Below are 24,727 nucleotides of genomic sequence, written 5' to 3'. Positions count from 1 at the left end.
AAGTGATAATGAGGGAGGAGTCAATAACCCAATGATGGTGGTCTTCAGGATCATTCCAGTCTTCATCTTGGTTGTTCTCCCCCCATCCTCACTCTCTGACCTCTGGTGGGTCTCAGCCCCGCTGTTATTCATGACTAAATCATGGACTAAATAAGGAAGTGCAGGACTTCTTGTGTTGGGAAGATGGCAATGAGTGATAGAGGGGGAGGGGACACTCGTCCTATAATCCCCTCATCACTGTCACTCCTATAAAAGACAGTTCTCGTTGTTTCCTCACTCTCTGACTAAGGTCCATGAATAAAGAAATTATCTGGTAGGAGATCAGAGGACCCATTTACTAGTTACCTTGAGGGGGGAATTGTAAGATCCTCAGAGACAAAGCTGCCTGATGTGGGCGGAGTCCTGGTTTAGGGGAACCAATCTGCTCATGTCTAGTAATAATCTTTGTATCTCTATTTTAGTAGATGGACGGGAGATGAGGAAAACCTCAGAGGATTGTCTCACTTTGTCTCCAGACTGTAAAGTAGAAGATGAGGACATCACACAGTATAGTCCAGGAGAAAACCCGACTACCTCAAATGTCCATCCGGCACCACACAGTGTAGATGGACCATCGTATTCCTCTTATCCTGAGGAACCTCAGACTGTGAGGGACGGTGCCGGACCATCGTATTCCTCTTATCCTGAGGAACCTCAGACTGTGCGGGACGGTGCCGGACCATCGTATTCCTCTTATCCTGAGGAACCTCAGACTGTGAGGGATAATCCAACAAATAAAAGGTTTCCCTGTCCTGAGTGTGGGAAATGTTTTTCACGGAAGTCCAGTCTTACCACACATATGAGATTGCACACGGGGGAGAAGCCGTATTCCTGTCCTGAGTGCGGGAAATGTTTTTCAGCGATGTTCAGTCTTTCCTATCATCAGAGATTGCACACGGAGGAGAAGCGTTATTCCTGTCCTGAGTGCGGGAAATGTTTTTCAGCGATGTCCAGTCTTACCAGACATCTCAGATTGCACACGGGGGAGAAGCCGTATTCCTGTCCTGAGTGCGGGAAATGTTTTTCAGTGAAGTCCAGTCTTTCCAAGCATCAGAGATTGCACACGGGGGAAAAACCATATTCCTGTCCTGAGTGCGGGAAATGTTTTTCAGTGAAGTCCAGTCTTTCCAAGCATCAGAGATCTCACACGGGGGAGAAGCCGTATTCCTGTCCTGAGTGCAGGAAATGTTTTTCACAGAAGTCCCATCTTTCCCATCATCAGAAATTGCACACGGGGGAGAAGCCGTATTCCTGTCCTGAGTGCGGGAAATGTTTTTCACAGAAGTCCCGTCTTTCTAATCATCAGAGAGTGCACACGGGGGAGAAGCCGTATTCCTGTCCTGAGTGCGGGGAATGTTTTTCGGTGAAGTCCAGTCTTTCCACACATCAGAGATTGCACACGGGGGAGAAGCCGTATTCTTGTCCTGAGTGCGGGAAATGTTTTTCAGCTATGTTCAGTCTCTCCTATCATCAGAAATCTCACATGGGGGAGAAGCCATATTCCTGTCCTGAGTGTGGGAAATGTTTTTCACAGAAGTCCCATCTTTCCAGACATCAGAGATCACACACGGGGGAGAAGCCACTTTCCTGTCCTGAGTGAGGGAATTGTTCCTCACTGAAGTCCTGTCTTCCTGTACATCAGGGGTCCCACACAACCCTCGAGGTGTATTAGTGAGTGTGGGAAATGTCTTGTATATGAATGTTGATGGACATGTGGGGAAGAAGCACACCCTGATATACACCTCAGATATACTCCATGGCTGATCTTCATCATGGAGGAAACACTTGATAAGGAGATCAGAGATCACCAAAGACATGGATGAAGTGTTGTACCGTGTTGGCCATTGATAGCGGGAGAAAAATAAAAATGGAGTCATTACCTCTCATTGGCTGAGTACATTTTGTGGTGGAAGATTTCACAAACATTTACAGGTCTGTTTCTAAACACTTTGTAGAATGAATGTGTAAAGGAAATGTGTAAGTTCTGTATAGAATTGTTTTGTATTTTGCACTGCCCTGGAAATCATATTTTATCACAAATAAAATTTACATTCAGCCAGGAGCAGCGATTTTCTTTTTAAATGCTTAAAGTGAAACATTAAAAATGTCCAATTCCTTTAACTACTTGCTTACTGGGCACCTAAACCCCCCTCCCCGCCCAGACCAATTTTCAGCTTTCAGTGCTCTCACACTTTGAATGACAATTACTCAGTCATGCAACACTGTACCCAAATGATTTTTTTGTCCTTTTTTTCATACAAATAGAGCTTTCATTTGGTGGTATTTGATCACCTCTGGGTTTTTTAATTTTTGCGCTATAAATGAAAAAAGACCGAAAATTTTGAAAAAAATGCTTTTTTCTTCGTTTCTGTGATAAAATTTTGCAAATTAGCAATTTTTATTCATAAATGCTGGCCACAATTTATACTGCTACATATCTTTGGTAAAAATAACCCAAATTAGTGGATATTATTTGGTCTGTGTAAAATTTATAGCGTCTACAAGCTATGGTGCAAATCATAAAAAAATGATCACATCTGATCAGACCTGATGTACTGAGGCCTATCTCATTTCTTGAGACCCTAACAAGCCAGGAAAGTACAAATGCCCCCCAAATGACCCCTTTTTGGAAAGTAGACATTCCAGGGTATTTAGTAAAAGGTATGGTGAGTTATTTGAAGTTGTTATTTTTTCCCACAATTCTTTGCAAATTAAGGTTTCTTTTTTATTTTTAAATTTTTTTCAGAAAATTGTCATTGTAATAGCTTATTTCTCTCACATGGAATGTGCATACCACAAATGACACCCCAAAATACATTCGGCTACTCCTCCTGAGTATTACAATACCACATGTGTGGGACTTTTTCGCTAACTGGCCACATACAGAGGCCCAACATGCAGGGAGCATCATCAGGTGTTCAAGGAGCATAAATTACCCATCTAACTTGTTGACTACCTATTACACTTTTGAAGGCCCTAGAGCACCAGGACAATGGAAATGACCCAATTTTGGAAATCTAACACTCCAACGTATAATCTATGAGGCATAATGAGTCTTTTGAACGGTTCATTTTTTTCCAGAAGTTTTTGGAAAATGTGGAAAAAAATGAAAATGCATTTTTTTTTTTACACAAAGTTGTCCGTTTATAAGATATTTCCAACACATAGCATTTACATAGCAAAAATAACACCCCAAAATACATTCTGCTATTCCTCCTGAGTATACTGATACCACATGTGTGAGACTTTTACACAGCCTGACCACATACAGAGGCCCGCCAGGGAAGTAGCACCTTCAGGCGATCTACGAGCATAAATTACACATCTCATTTCTCACCCACCTATTACACTTTTGAAGGCCCTGGAGCACCAGGAGAACGGAAACGCCCACAAAATGACCCCCATTTGGGACAGCTAACACCCCAACGTATAATCTATGAGGCATAATGAGTCTTTTGAACGGTTCATTTTTTTCCAGAAGTTTTTGGAAAATGTGGAAAAAAATTAAAACGCATTTTTTTTTTACACAAAGTTGTCCGTTTATAAGATATTTCCAACACATGGCATTTAAATAGCAAAAAATGACACCCCAAAATACATTCTGCCACTCCTTCCGAGTATGGCAATACCACATGTGTGAGACCTTTACACAGCCTGGCCACATACAGAGATCCAACATGCAAGGAACGCCATCAGGTGTTCCAGGGACACATAGCATGCACATACCAAGAATTACACCCCAAAATACATTATGCTGAGCAAAGAGAAACAAAAGATTACCTGTGGTTTTAGTAGTACAGTTGTCCGCAGGAGGATAGCACTGATGCAGGCAGGGACTTGGTCAGCAACAGCGAACACAATTTTTCAGGCAGCAGGCAGAAATACTGTCCATAGTCAGTACAGGCAGCAGGCATGGATACTGTCCATAGGTCAGTGCAGTGCAGGGTCAGTGCAGGCAGAGATTGTCAGCAATGCCAAAATATTGGTCTTGGTATTAGGCAGAAACAAGGTCCATGTGCTGTGGTCAGTGCAACAAACAGAGGCATGATGGCAGTAAGTCCTACAGGCAGCAGGCAGAAGTAGGGCCTCGTTCAGGACAGAATGGGGACAGGGGTAGAGGCTTCTCCCACCCAAATCTCTTTGATGCCTCCGAGTCTCCAGACCCTAATCTAGGAATGAGAAAACAAAGAAAATTGTTTTCTTCATCCAGAAAATCTATTCTGGAGCCCCTCACATATGTGAGACGCCTGTGTTGAATCCCACTAGTCCAGTTGCAGGGTACAAGATCAGTCCAAGAGGCAGGCAAGAGGCATGGTCAAACAGTCCAAGGTCAGCTCCAGATCAGGCAAAGGTATGCACAGAATCGTTAGGCAGAAGCATGGTCGAATAACAGTCCAGGGTCAGTTCCATATCAGGCAGCGGTATGTACAAAATCGGCAGGCAGAAGCGTGGTCAAATAACAAGCCAGGGTCAGTTACAGAGCAGGCAGTGGCATAAGGTGTGTGAAGGCAGGAACTGAGGATTACGTTTACCATACTTCACTAATAATTTAGTGAAGTATGGTAACGGCGGAAACATTCACCTATACAGAGGCCTGGTTGGGAAGGACATTGTGCACAATAATAAGATGTGTCTCTTCTGACTCCTGCTCTGGTACACACCTTACATCTTTTTTGACGTCTTTGGCCAGTTGGTTTGGGAGGGAGTTTATCTGGAAAGTGGCGTTCGGAGAGTTGACTAACAACATCTGATCAGATGTTTTCTGGTGGGCCGTTCGGGAATATAAGGGCAGTGTAAATTTCCTCCTGGTAGCCAAGGAAGGGTTGGGGGCTTTGGGTGGAGTTGCGGTAAATGATATAGGAGTTGTATATGGCCGATTGAAAAAAATAAATCAATACTTTTTTGTACCAATGGTATGTCCTTCTTGTGGCAAGGTATGGTTCCAACATTTGATTGTTGAAGTCGATTCCCCCCATAAACGAATTGTATTGATGGATGCATTTGGGTTTCTGGATGGGGCCATTCCTTCTGGGGATTTCCACATAGGTGTTATTGTGGATGGAAGACAACATGTACACATCCCTTCTGTCCCTCCACTTCACTGCCAGAATCTCTTTGTTACGCAGACTTGCCGTTTCTCCTTTTCTCAACTTCTTATTAAGAAGACTTTGAGGAAAGCCCTTCCGATTTTTTTTTACGGTGCCACATGCTGGTGTCTTCTTCCGATGAAGGTTGTGGAACAGGGGCAGAGAAGTGTAGAAGTTGTCTACATACAGGTGGTATCCTTTGTCGAGTAGGGGGTATATGAGGTCCCAAACAACTTTCCCGCTGGTTCCCAAGTAGTCCGGGCAATTAGGGGGCTGCAGCTGGGTGTCCTTCCCTTTGTACACTTTGAAGGAATATGTGTACCCTGTGGCTCAGTCACATAGTTTGTACACCTTCACCCCATAGTGGGCCCTTTTGCTGGGGATAAATTGCTTAATTTTAAGCCTGCCGCTAAATTTAACAAGGGACTCATCCACACATATGTTTTGGTCCGGGGTGAACAGCTGGGGGAATACTTCAGAAAAATAATTTAATATTGGCCGAATTTTGTAAAGCCTGTCATAATTTGGATCAGTTCGGGGAGGGCACTGGGTATTGTCGCTGAAATGTAGGAACCTCATTATCATCAGATACCTGGTTCTGGGCATTACCGCGGAGAAGAGCGGCATGTGGTGGAGGGGGTGGGTTGACCAATAGGAACGGAATTCGTTTTTTTTGGTGAGCCCCATATTAAATGTGAGGCCCAAAAAAACCTTGAACTCCTCCACTGTCAGGTCTCTCCACTCATAGGGACTGGCATAATATGATGTGGGATTTTGCAAAATAAATTGCTGTGCATACAGGTTGCACTGGGCCACAATTGACGCCAACATGTCCTCCGTAAAAATTAAATTAAAAAAGTTAATTGGGGTGAAATTCTCTGTATCCACCTGGACTCCTGGCTGGGCAGTGAAAGGGGGAACGCTAGCTTCTCCTGAATTAGGAGGAAGCCACAAGGGGTTCTGAAGTGCAAAGGGAAGGCTGGCATGGGACCTAACCCTTTGGGGCTGGGGTGACACCCCACTGGTACTTGGCCTTTCTTGCCGAGGTACTGCTGTGTTGGTGGATGCCGCTGCCTCCTCACTAGAACGCCTTCGTTTGGCGGGCCGAGTTTCTTCCTCCTCTGAGTCTGTAAGTGTTTCACTACTGAGGACTGGCTCATAATTTACGTCAGAATCCGAATTGGAAAGGGAATCCGAACAAGAGAGCTCCCCGTTGCTCTCGTCGGCCGTGGAAAGAATTTGGTATGCCTCCTCGGTGGAAAAGCTTTTTTTGGACATGGCTGCTGGTGGTTATGAGATTGCACAGCTGTGTGCTAAGCCTGCACTGATGAGGTGGCACTGATTGATGGCACAGATGTGCACTGATGAGGCGGCACAGATGGGCACTGATCGCACAGATGGGCACTGATGAGACGACACAGATGGGCACTGATCGCACAGATGGGCACTGATGAGGCGGCACAGATGGGCACTGATCGCAAAGATGGGCACTGATGAGGCGGCACAGATGGGCACTGAGGCAGCACAGATGGGCACTGAGGAAGCAGCACAGATGTGCACTGATTGCACAGATTTACACTAATGAGGCGGCACAGGTGGGCACAGATATGCACTGATGTGGCACTGGTGAGGTGGCACAGATGGCCACTGATGAGGCGGCACAGATGGGCACTGATAAGGCAGCACAGATGGGCACTGTGAAGGCGGCACAGATGTGCACTGAAGCGACACAGATGGGCACTGATTGGTACAGATGGGCACTGATGAGGTGGCACAGATGGGCACTGATGAGGTGGCACAGATGGGCACTGATGAGTTGGCACAGATGCGCACTGATTGCACAGATGTGCACTGATTGCAGATGGGCACAGACGGGCACTGATGGGTACAGACGGGCACTGATGATGCACTGATGGCACAAGTGGGCACTGATGTGCACAGGTGGGCACAGATGGCACTATATTGATGTCACTGTGGGCAATGTTGGGCACTTTTTGGGCACACTTCGCTATTAGACTTTATAAAACTACTCACAGAAGCTCTCTCTCCTCACACGCTGTCTCTGTGTGAGGAGAGAGAGCCGGCAATGAGAGATGATCTCAATTGTTTACATTTCAGATCATCTCTCATTGGAGGCCAGCTGTCGCGCTGTAAACGGCCGCTGTGATTGGCAGTTTACAGCGATATGTGATTGGCTGTGTCCAAGGGACACGGCCAACACAGATTTTCTCCGAGGCGCGCTCGTGAGAGCGCGCTGGGAACGAGGAAAGGGGACGACGTCAATAGACGTCATCCCGGTATTTCAGATCCACGCTGTTGCCGTCATTTGGCAATGGCCCGGATCTGAAGCGGTTAAATAACATGTCTGGGGGGTCCTAATCCTTCTTGTGAAGGGGGATATCTCTGTGATGTACAGAAAGTGCTGCAGCAACGCCGACCTTTATGAAGGAAAAAAGTTTAAAATTGCTGCAAATTACATTTCCATGCCAACTTCTATCCAAAAAAAAAAAAACAGCACGCAGGCTTCTCTAAGGATCTGCTACAGCGCCTTGAAAAAGTATTCATACCCCTTGAAATCTCCCACATTTTTTAATGTCACAACCAAAAACGTAAATGTATTTTATTGGGATTTTATGTTATAGACCAACACAAAGTGTCACATAATTGTGAAGTGGAAGGAAAATTATAAATGATACAAATAAATATGTGAAAAGTGGGGGGGGGGACATTTGTATGGCGCCCCCCGGAGTCACTTTGTAGAACCCCCTTTCTCTGCAATTACAGCTGCAAGTCTTTTTGGGGATGTCTCTACCAGCTTTGCACATCTAGAGAGGGACATTTCTGCCCATTCTTCTTTGCAAAATATTTGGCAGATTGAATGGAGAGCGTCTGTGAACAGCAATTTTCAAGTCTTGTCACAGATTCTTAATGTGATTTAGGTCTGCACTGTGACTGGGCCATTCTAACACATGAATATGCTTTGATCTAAACCTTTCCATTGTAGCTCTGGCTGTATGTTTAGGGTTGTTTCCTGCTGGAAGGTGAACCTCCGCCCCAGTTTCAAGTTTTTTGCAGACTCTAACAGGTTTTTGTAATGACACCCCGAGTATGAAAGGGGTTAAAGTCGTTTAGTACATTCCCTTCCTGAACACCAAGGCAGCTACCGAAAACTCCGATCAGCCGAACAAGAAACCCATATGAATAACTCTCCCCCCAAATACGAGACAAGATGCTCTGTCTTGAGGGTCAACCAGGAATCAACTCATTTTTTTCACACACGGACACAACAGATAAAATAACTCAGAGACTCTTTCCCCCCCACCCTTGAAAAGGGGGCGGGTTAAACTGTCCAATGACAATGGACACACAGGTCAGGTGTGTTTAAACTTATCAGTACACAGTCTTATCAGCAGGGGGCTGCTGGAGGAATCCCCCCTCCCTCCATAGAGATACACATCCTGTGATCCAAGGCAGACAAACACAATAGAACAGTGGAATACAGCCCAACCCCAAACTAGCACAGCAAACGGTACACAACAGCATGAGACAACATGTTTAAAGAGACTCACTGCACATTGCCAACATGGTGGTATAAGGACGTGTTCAGGTCAAAGTCATCTGATACCATTTATGAGGTGGGAGGTTAGGCCCAGAATGAAGGTATTCTTCAAAAACATTCAAAATAAATGTATAATAATATCAACTTTTAATACTAATACAATTTATACAGGAAAATAAGAAAGGCTGCCAATGTTGAATCCTTTATTCCATAAACATGTATTTATATGGTTTTCGGAGATGTAAGTCAAGGTGAGATTTTTATGGGTTTCTCGTACTCCAAACACAAACCTACACCACTGTTCAGTTCTCTGGCATACGGCTGGGCGTGATATAAATAGATATCCCCACAATACTATTTATAATATGGCACATACGGGGTTCCCAGAGTTTTGTGTTTTGGGGGGACATGGACTTGAATCCAAAGTAACATTAGTTCAGGGTCCCCAGGCATACACCTCACAAAGAGTATTGTTCCCTTAAAATCCAGGGCCCATAGTCGAAAGGCAAGAGGCCTGCATTCAGTCCTCTCCAAAAGCCTCTGTCCCGGCTAGGTCTGTCAAATTTTTCTTCTAAGATTGCCCTCTATTTGGCTCCATCCATCTTCCCATCAACTCTGACCAGCTTCCCTGTCCCTCCTGAAGAAAAGCATCCCCACCACATGAAGCTGCCAGCACCATGTTTCACGGTGGGGATGGTGTGTTTAGGGTGATGTGCAGTGTTAGTTTTCTGCCACTGTCTTGGATATTCCACCATACTCTTGCACTATTTAGTGTCAGACAGGAGTGTGTAATGTACAGAATGCAGGGGACAGGAGTGTGTAATGTACAGAATGCAGGGGACAGGAGTGTGTAATGTCCAGAATGTAGAGGACAGGAGTGTGTAATCAACAGAATGCAGGGGACAGGAGTGTGTAATGTACAGAATGAAGGGGACAGGAGTGTGTAATGTACAGAATGAAGGGGACAGGAGTGTGTAATGTACAGAATGCAGGGGACAAGAGTGTGTAATCAACAGAATGCAGGGGACAGGAGTGTGAAATGTACAGAATGCAGGGGACAGGAGTGTGTAATGTACAGTATGCAGGGGACAGGAGTGAGTAATGTACAGAATGTAGGGTACAGGAGTGTGTAGTGTACAGAATGCAGGGGACAGGAGTCTGTAATGTACAGAATGCAGGGGACAGGAGTGTGTAATGCATAGAATGTAGAGAACAGGAGTGTGTAATGCACAGATGGCAGGGGATAGGAGTGTGTAATGCACAGAATGCAGGGGACAAGAGTGTGTAATGTACAGAATGCAGGGGACAGGTGTGTGTAATGTACAGAATGCAGGGGACAGGAGTGTGTAATGTACAGAACGCAGGGGACAGGAGTGTGTAATGTACAGAATGCAGGGGACAGGAGTGTGTAATGTACAGAACGCAGGGGACAGGAGTGTGTAATGCACAGAATGCAGGGGACAGGAGTATGTAATGCACAGAATGAAGGGGACAGGAGTGTGTAATGTACCAAATTCAGGGGACAGGAGTGTGAAATGTACAGAACGCAGGGGACAAGAGTGTGTAATGCACAGAATGCAGGGGACAGGAGTGTGTAATGCACAGAATGAAGGGGACAGGAGTGTGTAATGTACCAAATTCAGGGGACAGGAGTGTGTAATGAACAGAACGCAGGGGACAAGAGTGTGTAATGCACAGAATGCAGGGGACAGGAGTGTGTAATGCACAGAATGAAGGGGACAGGAGTGTGTAATGTACCGAATGCAGGGGACAGGAGTGTGAAATGTACAGAACGCAGGGGACAGGAGTGTGTAATGCACAGAATGAAGGGGACAGGAGTGTGTAATGTACCGAATGCAGGGAACAGGAGTGTGAAATGTACAGAACGCAGGGGACAGGAGTGTGTAATGCACAGAATGCAGGGGACAGGAGTGTGTAATGCACAGAATGAAGGGGACAGGAGTGTGTAATGTACCGAATGCAGGGGACAGGAGTGTGAAATGTACAGAACGCAGGGGACAGGAGTGTGTAATGCACAGAACGCAGGGGACAGGAGTGTGTAATGTACAGAATGCAGGGGAAAGGAGTGTGTAATGTACAGAATGCAGGGGACAAGAGTGTGTAATGCACAGAATGCAGGGGACAGGAGTGTGTAATGCACAGAATGAAGGGGACAGGAGTGTGTAATGTACCGAATGCTGGGGACAGGAGTGTATAATGTACAGAATGCAGGGGACAGGAGTGTGAAATGTACAGAATGCAGGGGACAGGAGTGTGTAATGTACAGAATGCAGGGGACAGGAGTGTGTAATGTACAGAATGCAGGGGACAGGAGTGAGTAATGTACAGAATGTAGGAGACAGGAGTGTGTAATGTACAGAATGCAGGGGACAGGAGTGTGTAATGTACAGAATGCAAGGGACAGGAGTGTGTAATGTACAGAATGCAGGGGACAGGAGTGTGTAATGTACAGAATACAGGGGACAGGAGTGTGTAATGTACAGAATGCAGGGGACAGGAGTGAGTAATGTACAGAATGCAGGGGACAGGAGTGTGTAATGTACAGAATGCAAGGGACAGGAGTGTGTAATGCACATAATGCAGGGGACAGGAGTGTGTAATGCACAGAATGCAGGGGACAGGAGTGTGTAATGCATAGAATGTAGAGAACAGGAGTGTGTAATGTACAGAATGTAGAGGACAGGAATGTGTAATATACAGAATGCAGGGGACAGGTGTGTGTAATGCACAGAATGCAGGGGACAGGAGTTGTAATGCATAGAATGTAGAGGACAGGAGTGTGTAATGCACAGATGGCAGGGGATAGGAGTGTGTAATGCACAGAATGCAGGGGACAGGAGTGTGTAATGTACAGAATATAGGGGACAGGAGTGTGTAATGTACAGAATGTAGGGGACAGGTGTGTGTAATGCACAGAATGCAGGGGACAGGAGTGTGTAATGTACAGAATGCAGGGGACAGGATTGTGTAATGTACAGAATGCAGGGGACAGGAGTGTGTAATGCACAGAATGTAGGGGACAGGAGTGTGTAATGTACAGAATGCAGGGGACAGGAGTGTGTAATGTACAGAATGTAGGGGACAGGAGTGTGTAATGTACAGAATGCAGGGGACAGGAGTGTGTAATGTACAGAATGTAGAGGACAGGAGTGTGTAATGCACAGATGGCAGGGGATAGGAGTGTGTAATGCACAGAATGCAGGGGACAGGAGTGTGTAAAGTACAGAATGCAAGGGACAGGAGTGTGTAATGTACAGAATGCAGGGGACAGTAGTGTGTAATGTACAGAATGCAGGGGACAGGAGTGTGTAATGGTAGTGGAAAAATCGAATGGTTAACGCTGCACTTGAAAATAAAATAATTATGAAAAGTGAAAAATTGTGTATGTATGAACCTGCCAGCACCGAAAGTCCTAAATACAAAATTCAAATCAGTGTAAAACGTGGGGTGGGTGCGGTGCTGAATATGTAAATCCAAAAATGAAAGAAAAAAAATTGAATAAAATAACAATCAGTAGTGGTGAAAAGTGTAAGTAGAAAACTAAAGCAAAGTCCCTAAACCTCAAAACAGGGAAAATGACAAAAGCGATCCAGTAAACCAAGTGAAAAAATAAAACAAGGTTTAAATCCTATAAATGACAATGTTATGAGTCATAAATATAGAAGCAGAATGTCACAAGATATGAAGTAACAAAACCTAAAAAAAAACAAAAAGCAGAATGATGGTGATCACAAAATGTGCAAACGAAACACTCATATGAGTTCCTGTGTATGCCGTGTGAAGATTCCTGTGTATGCCGCCCCCCCTTAGGGTTGCCACCTCATCCCTTCAAACCCGAACACATATGAATTACCCAGGTTCTGAGGCTAATTAAATGCAGATAAGGCAACAAATGAGTTTAATTACCACCTTAACCAGCCACAGAACCTGTATAGTTAATATGTGTTCGGGTTTAAAGGGATGAGGTGCAAATCTACCCCCCCCCCCTCCTATCCAAGTGTAGACAAATATGACAGGGGAGCCACACGGACCCCCTGAAGCATGGGGCCAGGTCACAATTATGACCCCCTATTATGCCTCTGTCCCAATATCTCTCCTTTTACAGATTCTACAAGCAATACTTTACAAAAAGACAAACCCTGAGACTGTTAATTGGAGCCGGAGTGAATGGACTGTTGCTTGTGTGACTGGGGGGCCTCTGTACTGTATGGGAAAGAACCGGTTAATATCATCGCTCTCTGTGGGGGGAGCACTACACATCTATAAGGATATACAGTATATACACACAGAGCACAAGGCCGTGTTCACACTACGAGGCGTTTCTCAGGGCTGAAGTTCCTCTGAGCTCCACAAGATGGTGATCTTCTCACTTCTACCCAGACAGGAAGTCTCTATGGAAGACAGGAAGTGATGTCAGGTACAGGAAGAAAGCTCCTTGTGATACGACGTAGAGGTGACGTTGCTGAAATTGGCAGCAGAAGAGGTAATAAGATCTTATTTTCTATTTACACCCAGTAACCCCCCATCATGTCCGTCCTCTTCCTCCATAGTCACTGTGATGTCTTTTATCTCCAGCAGATGATGATACACACATATATTATTATTATACAGGATTTATATAGCACCCACAGTTTGCACAACATGAGGACAAACAGTACAGTTACAATACAATATAATACAGGAGGAATCAGAGGGCCCTGCTCCTTAGAGCTTACAATCTAAGAGGGAGGGTCAAGTGATACAAAAGTTAATAACTGTGGGAGATGGGCTGATGGAGAAAATAAAAGTCCAGTTGTTAGGTGGGGGCAGGATAGGCTTCTCATAGGAGAAGGGTTTTCAGGGATCGTCTTAAAGTGGACAGAGTAGGAGATAGTCAGACAAATTGGGATAGGGAGTTCCAAAGGATGGGAGAGGCTCGGTAGAAGTCCTGAAGATGAGCATAGGAGGAAGTGATGAGGGAGCTAGAGAACAGGAGGTTTTGGGAGGATCGAAGAGAATGATTTGGTTGGTATTGTGAGACTAGGTTAGTCATATAGTTGGGGGCCGAGTTCTGGGTGACTTTCTAAGTTGTTAGTATTTTGAATTTAATTTTTTGGGTAAGCAGAAGATTGGCAGAGAGGAGCAGCAGACATTGAATGGTTGGTAAGGTGGATGAGTCTGGCAACAGAATTCATGATGGGCTGAAGGGGGGATAGCCTATATAAAGGCAATTTGGTGAGGAGGGACTTGCAGTAGTCAAGGCAAGAGATAACCCGGGATTGAATCAGTAGCTTTGTGAGGTCATTGGTTAGGAAGGGACGTAATTTGGAGATGTTGCGGAGGTTGACGCGGAAAGCTTTGGACATTGATTGGACATTGATTGGATGTGGGGCTGAAAGGAGAGTTTAGAGTCCAGGATTGCACCTAGCACCCTGGCTTGTGGGGACATGTTGATGGTTGTGCCATCGATCTTGACAGAGAAGTCAGGGGGAAGGCGCACGTGGGGGAGGAAATATTATGAGCTCGGTTTTGGATAGATTGAGTTTGAGGAAGTGTTGTGACATCCAGGCTGATATGTCTGTTAGTAAATTAGAAGGATTGATAGAAAGCACATGTTATAGAGAGGAAGGAGAGCTAGATAGGGAAACAAGGTCACCTGCAGTCTGTTTGGTGTTTTTTTTTTTTTTTTTATTACTAAGCATTTTTTTATTGAGAAAAGGAAGTTTGCAGTACAAAATGGCATGGGATATAAAACTACTTATTGAAAAATAATTTGGGTTACAGAGTTAGACAATGATCGTCCAAATAGATAAGTATTCAAGGTTAAACATGACAATCTTAATGCTATATGTTCTTATCAGCTATATATGGTATGTCAAACAAGACTGCAACCAGAAAAGTCAAAAACAACAGAAATAAAAAGAAAACCATAACTCAGGTAATTCTTGTAGATGAAAAGTGAACCAAGGGTTCCATTTAGCGTCATACATAGGGATGGAGTCATGCAGTGTGTGAAATATTTTTTTCAGATTACATTATTTGATCAACTCGAGAGATAACTTGTGAGAATGGGACTGTGTTCGACTTCCAGTTAAGGGCGATTGCCCAATGCAGCGCAATACAAATAGTGTGTAATAGTTTCATTAGGGGGTTTCGGGATATCAGGGATTTTTTCAAATAGTAGACAGTGAGTATGTGTCAGAGCCATGTGCCTCCCCGCCAGCTTATCCATTAGCTCCATAGTTGCCCTCCAAGTAGGTTGCAGAGCTTCACATTCCCAGAACACGTGCAAAAAAAAAACCTGGAAGAGCACATCCTCGGAAACAAGATGTGGAAGTCTGTGGGTAGATCTTTCCCAAACATAAAATAATTTAATCGCTGTTTGCCTAATGCCCCGTACACACGGTCGGATTTTCCGATGGATGAAAATGTCTGATTGGAGCGTGTTGTCGGAAATTCCGACCGTGTGTGGGCTCCATCGGACATTTTCCTTCGGATTTTCTGACACACAAAGCACATCATCCGCATACATGCAGAATTTATAAGTAAAGGAAGCTTTGTTGTAGCCCGGAATATCTGGGCGCTGCAGTATGGCAATGGCTAGGGGCTCAATAGCCAGAGCGAAAATGAGTGGGGACAGTGGGCACTCCTACCAAGCCGGAAAAACTGAGCTACATCCGGGGATTTTGACACGCCTGCTGGGGTTTTGATATAGAGCCTGTAGGAAATCACCCTGAAATCCATAGCGCTTTAGTAGGAGAAACGCATAGCTCCAAGACACACTGTCAAAAGCTTTACGAATGTCTAAACTTAACGTGAACAGTTTCATGGAGAAAAGGTTTGCATCCTGAACAATATCTGTGGCTAGGCGGATATTGTCTGTTATAAGGTGGTGGGGGATAAACCCTGACTGGTAAGGGGAAATTAGTGAGGAAATCACTCCTGCGAGTCTATCGGCTAAGATCCTACTGAAAATTTTCAGGTCACTGATAACCGATATGGGCCTAAAATTCTGGGGGTGAGTGTGGTCCTTATTCTGCTTAGGGATGAGCGACATGTTTGCTAACAGCATTTCCTCCGGAAAGCTGTTATCTTGTAGGACAAAGTTAAAAAGTCGAACCAGCCTGGGAGACAGTTGGGAGGCAAATTTTTTTATAATATATGGTAGAAAAACCATCAGGCCCGGGGGAAGAACCTGTCTTTAGTGCCTTGATGACATTCAGCACTTCTGATTGGGAAATAGGTGAATTAAGTTTGTCTAATTGTGAGAGTCGGGATTGGGATAGAGTTAAACCAGAACAAAGCCTCATGTCACGCGTGCCATGTACCTGAGATGAGACCGAAGTAGTGGGGAGGCCTCCCTTGCACCTCGGGTCCTTGAAGCCTCTGGAGATGTAGACAGAGACTTGGTGGACACCGAGTGGCACGGGTGCCAGGGGTGTGGAGCACTGTGCAAGCCTTTGTCCGAGATCCGAGCCAAGGTCAAGTCCAGTTTGGCAACGAAGTATAAAAGGGTTAATCAGAAGAAAAATGGTCAAGAACCAAGCCGGGGTCAGTTCCAATCTGGCAGCTGAGTACAAAAGGGGCAAAGAAGTAGAATGATAGAAAAACCAAGTTAAAAGCTGCGCTCTGGGTTTATGATCAAACAAATATGTTGTGACAACGAAAGCAGCCTGCACCAAGATCTAGTCTCCAAATCTCATCATAAAAAGTTAAACAAAGATGCGGCGCTAAAATGTAATCTGAAACAAAATCACTCAAAAGTGAATAGGATAGGATTGAACAAACCACTAAATGAATGAATAAATATTAAAGTGAGTATACGTGGAGATAGAAGCAAAATTAATACACTCATATGCAGTAAACAAACAATCAAAAGTGAATAAACACATTAGTAAAAGCAAATTCATATACTGATAACCAGGAAATTAGTAATGATTAATTGCCAAAAGTGAATATGGTAATATATTCAGTGAAAACATCCCAAAAATAAATATAAAGTCCAGAATACGTAAAACAACAAAAAAGGGGGGGATCCGTGATGGAAAAGTGCCACAAAAGTGCAGAAGGAGGGGAAGATGCAGATGGGGAATCCTCTATGACTCTTCACACCCAAGGTGGAATATCAGATGCGCTTACCAGATCCCAATGACTGCTATTATGGCAGTCATAAACGGCACAGGGAATATACAGGTCTCCCCACAACCTCAGCAAATGATGCCCGTACGCGGCAGATGGTATAATGTGTGCAGTTAAAATTCGCCTCTAGAATCAAATAAGCGCCGGCCGGCTTCAGCTGCTGCCTGTTCCTTCCGGGTTCAGCGTGGTGTGGTGGTGACGTCAGCACGCCGCTCCTCCCTGCGCCGTTTCGACAAATCTGTCGTCTTCCTGAGGTCGTATTGTATTACATAGTTGCTGGTTGATCTTACACAGACAGATCGGAGGGAGGCACAGCGTGTAACGCAGGAGTTGCAGGGAGGGAGGCGGGAAGTTAACAAACAGGTGATTGGCTGCATATGAGTGTATTAAAGAAGTAGAATGGTCAAGGTACAAATCCGAGGTCAATGGCAAGCAGGAATCAAGAGTAGTCAAATAGGTTTCCAGGTCACAACAAGTTCAGACAGATCACACACTAGCACAGGAACAAGGGGGGGACTGAAGATAATCCAGCAATTTGACAGTGTCTGGGCTGGGCTTATATAGGGAAGTTTGAGGTAACTTCCTGGGCGCCTCCTGGGCATTTTCCCACCTTTTTCCATCAGGTTGAGGTCACTTCCTGTCCGCTTCCTGGGCATATTCCTGCCGTTTTTCATCAGGTCTTCTGCGCAGGTGCGGGTTGGCGCGCTGAGGCGTCTTTAGCGCATGCTCAGTTGGAACGGATTTCCTCTTGTGGCAACGCGCAATTGGTGCATACTTAGTAAGCCCTGGACTCTTACACCTCATCTGATGGTCCAGACTGGGGGGGTCCAAGTAATGTTGAGTAAAAATTTTTAAGACTTCTTGAGGGTGAGATGTAATTATGCCCGAAGGGGTAGTCAATTTATAAACGTGCGGAGGGTGGAAAGGCTGGTTCAGTTTCCTAGCGAACATGGTTGAGGCGGTGTAATGCCCTGTACACACGGTCGGATTTTCCGACAGGAAAAAAGTGCGATCGGATTGTTTTGTTGGAAATTCCGATCGTGTGTGGGCTCCATCGGACTTTTTCCGTCTGAATTTCCGACACACAAAGTTTGAGAGCAGGCTATAAAATTTTCCGACAACAAAATGTAGACAAATCCGATGCACAAAGTGCCACCCATGCTCAGAATAAATTAAGAGACGAAAGCTATTGGCTACTGCCCCGTTTATAGTCCCGACGTACGCGTTTTACGTCACCATTTTCAGACAGGGCATTACTGTGCAATAGACATCTTGCCTTGGACCATCGCAGGGCCCTTCTCCACTTTAGCTGAGAGTAGCGAGTCAAATTCAAGGCGTTTTTTGCTCGATGGACAGTCTGGTAGACTAAAGTCAGGGCTGCGGAATTTTTATATAAACTGTCCAGCTCCGCAGAGAGCTGTACTATTTTTTTCTTATTAGTTTTATTGTGGGCAGTAGCTAAACTGATAAGTTTACCCCGCAGCAACTGCCTTATGAGCGACCCACACTGTAGAAATGGGGGTCCCAGGGAGGGCGTTTAGGGCAAAGTAGGTATCTATAGATTGAGAAACCTCAGATTCACCCGCCAAGTCAGAAAGAAGTGCCTCATTGAGTCTCCGCATAAATGGTGTAGGGGCTAGTTTAATAAATTCTGTGGTGAAGGAGGTTATGTGGTGGTCAGACCATGCACAGTTATAAATGGAGGCTGTCTGAGAGATAGCAAGGATAATAGGAGTGGAGAGAATATAGTCTAGTCTTGCGTAACTGTTGTGCGGATGAGAGTAGAACGTATATTCTTTTGCTCCTATGTTGTGTGTACCCACCATGTGTCCACTAGTTGGAATTCCAGGAGTTTACGGGAAATGGATTTAGGGAAAGCCCTGGAACCAGTGGAGGCCGTGCACCCTGTCTAGTGTGGGGTTCGCTACCATGATAAAATCTCCCCCTATAATCATATGGGGGGGATTGATATTTTGCTAAAATATCAAAAAAGGATGTGAAGAAGGAGGCAGAGGATTCGTTGGGGGCATAAACACTAGCTATGGTAAGCTCCCGGTTATGAATATCCTCCCTTTATTATAACATAGCGACTTTCCTTATCTTTGTAAATCTGACGCACATCCATAGGAAAGGAGGCGTGTAAAAATATGGCAGCACCCCTACTCTTCGATGAATGAAGTGTGTAGAAAGCTTGTGGGAAAGTTCTATGAAAGAACTTGGGATGGGAGTTTTGCGAGAAGTGTGTCTCTTGAATCAGTAGAATTTTAGCATTAAGTCGCTTATAGTGGGAGAAGGCTTTACTCCTCTTAATAGGGAGAGTTGAAGCCTTTGACGTTATGCGAGATGCAATTAATCGCCATTACTAAGATTAGGGGGGGCGTTCAGCTGAATGAGTGAAGAATAGGCTTGTAGGCTACTATCAAATATGGAACCTAACTCCACAAAGCCCCAATACTGCATTTGTAACAGATTGCAGACCATAGAGGAACATTTAAAACAGCGGATAGAGGCCTTATGACCTCACCTACTCCAAAAACGCCTGTCAGGACAAGAATGACTATAATCAGTTGAGGATTCAAACCTGAGAAAAAAAAGAGTCCAAAAAAAAAAAAGAAAATGAACAAAAAATGAACAGGATCAGGAACATTTTTGTATCCTGAAAATAGAATGTTACAACCGAGACAACCAAGTCTCGAACCCAGCAGCACCACTGATCTTGTGCCCAAACCAAAAGAGGGGACCAGTGTGAGGAACCTAGCTGTAAAAAAAAGATTTAAAAAGTGGTAAAGTTGCTGGGTGGGGATGTCATGCAGCAGCACCAAGGGACAGGCTCCTGACAAAGTGGGTGCCTTGAGACTGAGGGTGCGTCGTCGCTGAATCCAACGGGGCAGATCGTAGAGATAGCTGTATTGATGCGATGAAGTTAGCTATGTCCCCGGTTAAGCGTTATCATATCGAATTCTCCTTCTGTCGTGTCTGGTAGGTGGCATGTGCCAGATTTGAGATTGCCTGGGGGGGTCAAGGGATGGCAGGGCACCGCTTCAGCTTCCATGTGGCCCAATTTCACCAGGATCTCCTGACCCTCCAGAACTGTGGTGGCAGCATAAGTGGAGCCATTATGAGGAACCCACCAATTTAAATGGGAAATATGTATCGGATCCGGGCTGCTTAAAGTGTTACAGTGACCTCCTTCATGCCCCTGTGTCTGTCCAATGTGGCTAGTGAGATATCCGGATAGTTCTGAACAGTGTAATCATCAAGGGCGATGCGTAGGGTGTTTCTAGCAGCCCTTAAAATGTCTTCTTTCGTCAGGAAATCCTTCATACAAAGGATTATGTCACGCGGCAGTTTGTCTGCTGGAGGTTTTGGTCTGAGGGCCCTGTGAAACCTGCCACACCTAAAGGCCGCAGATTCACATTTTGGAAGGAGAGACTTGAACAGCCTGATGACAGTGTGAATCAAATCTGTTACCGACTCTGGAATACCTCGCAATTGCAGATTATTGCATCTATTCCTGTTGTCCAGATCTTCAACCTGATTTGATCAAATGCTGTTGTTAACGTTGTTAACATTTCATGCTCTGGACTGAGCTCATTATAAGCCAGGGCCAGTTCATCGTGTTTAGTTTCCAGCATGTCAGTTCTAGTACCCAGAGCTGCAATCTCCTGTGACAGTGCATGGGAGGTCTTGTGCGTTTCTGTTTGGAACTTTGTTGCCAGTCTATTATACATCTTTTCTAGGCTAGCATCTAGGTCAGCTTTAGATAGAGAAGAGGTGTACTCACTGCCAGGATCCGAAGGTGAGCCAGGAACAGAAGGCACAGAGGGGGCCGCTGGAGCAGGAGAATGTGCTCGGGCCACGGCGCCATTTTGGGACATGCTGTATTGTTCCCTGGTGCAGAGGAGATAGTGGGTTAGAGAATTCTGAGCGGGCCCCGGGATTTTTTCTTCAACAACGGCATGCACTGTGTCTTTGTGCCTCGAGGGGTGTTAGAAGTGTCGGGTGTAAGGCCATTTATAGCCCTCTGTGAGCCAATCATGTCCCGCGGTGTGCGGAGCTACTGTGTCAGGCGTCCATCTCGCTCAGCGCTGAGCATGCGCCCCCTGTTTGGTGTTTTATCAAAGTAGTTTGCTGTATATTCTCGCTTTTTGCAATCTCTTTGTGCAGAGCCAAAGGACGCCCACTTAAATCAAAAATTCACTTATAGAAAGAACCCCAGACATGTGCCCCCCAGTCATTAATATTGTGGAAATGTACAGTAGATGAACCCCTTCAGGGTCAGAACATCCCCCCCCCCACTTACAGGGCTTAAACATTTCCTTCATTTTGGAGATGTGTCACCTTTTCCACCAGTGACCTTCTCATCTCATCCGTCTATTGTACATTTTCTACATCTATACTAACAATGTCACGCTTACCCCTAACGCAGGTGGTCAGACACTATAGCTGGCTTCTGTGTTCTTCACCTATAGAAGCCCCCTTTTCCATAAGGCAAGCAGGCCTACCTGTACTCAGTTGCCCCCCAGGATTTACAGAATGCTATAGTGCCTGGCCACCACGCCTGAGCAGGAACAAACTGAGCACAGCAACCAGGTATTTGCAGGTTGGCAGACAGACAGAGTGGTTCCAACGATAGTCCAGGTACAAGGCAGGCAAGGTTCAGAATAGTCAGGGTCAAATCCACAGTCAAAAGGCAAACAGAGTTCAGAAAGTAGTCGATATCTGAACCAAGGTCATCAACGAGGGAATTCCAACACCAGAGTAGGGCAGACAAACAGAGAGCTTGGAGCACATGTTACAAACGCAATATCACAAGCATGAGACTGCAGGCTTGGCTGGCTTAAATCAGGTTGGGTCTCCACCCAGAGACTGACCACATCAATTACCTTACAGGTGGGACAGACAGACAGAAGAATGCATCACAGCCAAAACCTGGATGCAGGAATTAGGAGTAGGAGCAAAACACACTCCTGACAAGCGGATTATAGTAATTTTATTAGTGGTGGGGGTTGGGCGGTTTATTTAGGAGGGATTGGAATATGTATTTATTTTATGAGATGCAAATAAGAAGAAAAAAAGAAAAATTTAATTTTCAGTAAATGTCCGTAATTTATTTTCCCATAATGATCCCAGTCTCAGATATTCATCCTAAAATGTGATCAGTAAAATCTCCAGAGTACACGTAGATCACAGGAATATGATGTGTCCTGACAAAGCCCAAAGACAAAAATCATCTTCCAGTTTAGGAGAGGAGGGGCGCACCCAGGAGAAATGATTCTGTGTACAGAAACCTCACAGAGCACCCCCCACAGCTCCCTCCTCCCAATGCCCCTCCAATCAGCGTCAGAGAATCCTATGACATCACACTGACCTCATAGCGCCTCCTCCTAATATCTCTCTATCCGACTTTTTTTTTCTAATGCTCTTAGGATGTGGGCCGACCCCTGGCCTCCTCACTTTCCAAGTAGGGCTGTTGAACCTGCATTGTATGTAATATCAGAAACCTCAGCATGAAGTGGGGTTTAAATAAAAAGAGACCTGACCAGTGAGGTGAGGAGGATTCTGGGAATGTCATTTGATTTTACTATTTGTGTTCAAATCTAGAGTTTTCCTCCTGTGAAGTCTGGAGATCATCTGACCATCACATTGCCTCCACCTCCCTCCCTGATAGAATAGAGAAATAAAAAGAAGATTCTAGAAGTCACCAGAGAGATCATCGAGCTGCTGACAGGAGAGGTGAGCGGAGCTCGGAAGGACATCATGATGGACAATCAGCCGCCCCTCACATCACCGGGTAAGAGGAGACTTTATTGTAAAGGAGAGAGCAGTACGGAGGATCCACCTAGATCCCCCATCATCTGATAAACACATAGAAACAATGTATTCAGTCAGTGTGTGTGTTTCCTACAGATGGATCCAGTAATGGGAACCCACCAGAGAGATGTCCCCGTCCTCTGTATTCCTGGGATTCTACACAGGAAGATCACACCATCCCTCACCATCATCAGGTAGATGATTGACAATTATTGGTAGTTATGATTTATACACAAGCATGTTTGTTGCAATGAATATTTTTTTATATTTTCAGAGTGGAAACCTTGGGGATGATAATATTAATGTTAAAGAAGAGTATAAAGAGGAGGATGAGGAGTATGGATTGATGAAAAACTTTTCAGAAGGACACAGGGATATGATGGAGCCACCTAATATCAGGAACCCACCAGAGAGATGTTCCCGTCCTCTGTATTCCCGGGATTCCACACAGGAAGATCACACCATCTCTCACTATCATCAGGTAGATGAGGAACAATCACTGATAGTATCATTAGGATCTGTACATTATCTGCATTGTTACCATTGATGTCATTTTTATTATATATTCAGAGTGGAAATCTGAGAGATTCTAAAGTCGAGGTTAAAAAAGAGATAAAAGAGGAGGATTATGAGGTTGGGGTGATAGAGGAGTCTGAGTCTCTAAAAGTTTACAAGGATCTGTACCAGGACACCATGGAAGAGTCATCCAGCTACAGAAACCCACCAGAGAGATGTCCCCGTCCTCTGTATTCCCGGGATTCCACACAGGAAGATCACAGCATCCCTCACTGTTACAAGGTTGGTGGATCGGAGCATCTAGAACATGGACTTCTGGAGAGGATGTGTGTTTTTTTTATATGATGTCACAATAATAAATCTTCTATTTTATAGATGATATTTTCTCTCATTTTCTTGATTTAGAGTGGAGATCCAATTGATATAGAATTTGAGGTTAAATCAGAAGAAGAAGAGAGGTATGTGAGGGATGATCAGCAGTCTATGGAGGAGGATGGAATAACGGGGACATTTATAGAGGAGGACACTCCTACAGAGATCAGCATAGGTGGGTCATTAACACTAAATCCATTCCTCCACCCATACTGCTCACTGATTGGTCCAGAGTAGGGCGGGGACTGGGTGATATCAGCCTGTAATCCCCTGGTCACTTTCCTGAGCTGTGTTCCCCGTCCTGTATTCCTGTATTTCTCTCGGATAATCTTCCTTCTCTGTGCTGCAGACACAATTTATGTATCTAGACTGGATTTATGGAGATTCTGGGGTTCAGCTGGCAGTAAAATTTAGATTTTCTCCATAGGTGTTGCTCAGCCTAGGCACCTGGAGTATGTATCCTGGGTCTTCTGCCTCAAGTCCTGGGTCTAGCAAGATCTCTGACAGAGTAATTCTCCCGGGAATACCTTTTCTGTTATTTGCTGTCTGTGCCGGGTGGAGGGATATGTCTGTATAGTCTCAGACCCAAGTCACTGAGTGCAGTCTCAGGAGATGGGAGGCAGCGGTGTGGGACCTCTGCAACTTGTCTCAAATAAACATTAAGCCACCAATATTATAAGTCCTGACCCCTGCACTATATACTCTATGTTGTACATTACATACTCCTGACTTCTGCTCTCTCCCCTCTACCCACTGCTTATATATACACATAATATGTATTCTCTTTTGTTACACCCATTTCCTACCAGCTGGACATTTTATATCTGATGATTTGATTGGAGCACAGACTTTTACATGTTGATAATAATGTGATAACATCCTCCAACTTTGGAACCTTAAACAGAAAGTGATAATGAGGGAGGAGTCAATAACCCAATGATGGTGGTCTTCAGGATCAGTCCAGTCTTCATCTTGGTTGTTCTCCCCCCATCCTCACTCTCTGACCTCTGGTGGGTCTCAGCCCCGCTGTTATTCATGACTAAATCATGGACTAAATAAGGAAGTGCAGGACTTCTTGTGTTGGGAAGATGGCAATGAGTGATAGAGGGGGAGGGGACACTCGTCCTATAATCCCCTCATCACTGTCACTCCTATAAAAGACAGTTCTCGTTGTTTCCTCACTCTCTGACTAAGGTCCATG

The 24,727-nt window shown here is 44.9% G+C and overlaps 2 protein-coding genes across 2 annotated transcripts in view; both read left to right on the top strand.

The window, feature by feature from the left end:
* Positions 1-427: 427 nt before the first annotated feature.
* The window catches only part of LOC141106849 (uncharacterized), a 58,714-nt gene continuing 34,414 nt past the window's right edge, over positions 428-24,727 (top strand). The window contains exon 1 of the mRNA XM_073597778.1: positions 428-1,621. Within this exon, the coding sequence (XP_073453879.1) occupies positions 428-1,621 (1,194 nt within the window). The remainder of the gene's footprint in view (positions 1,622-24,727) is intronic.
* LOC141104906 (uncharacterized) lies at positions 13,114-24,387 on the top strand. The gene is made up of 6 exons (XM_073594710.1): positions 13,114-13,189; positions 22,429-22,618; positions 22,735-22,832; positions 22,913-23,119; positions 23,209-23,436; positions 23,560-24,387. The coding sequence occupies exons 2-6, from the start codon at positions 22,585-22,587 to the stop codon at positions 23,761-23,763; spliced, it is 771 nt and encodes a 256-aa protein (XP_073450811.1). The 5' UTR covers positions 13,114-13,189; positions 22,429-22,584; the 3' UTR covers positions 23,764-24,387.

This window comes from Aquarana catesbeiana, linkage group LG08, assembly GCF_042186555.1.
Source record: "Aquarana catesbeiana isolate 2022-GZ linkage group LG08, ASM4218655v1, whole genome shotgun sequence".
NCBI classification, from domain to species: domain Eukaryota; kingdom Metazoa; phylum Chordata; class Amphibia; order Anura; family Ranidae; genus Aquarana; species Aquarana catesbeiana.
This window is presented reverse-complemented; position numbering and strand designations above follow the sequence as displayed.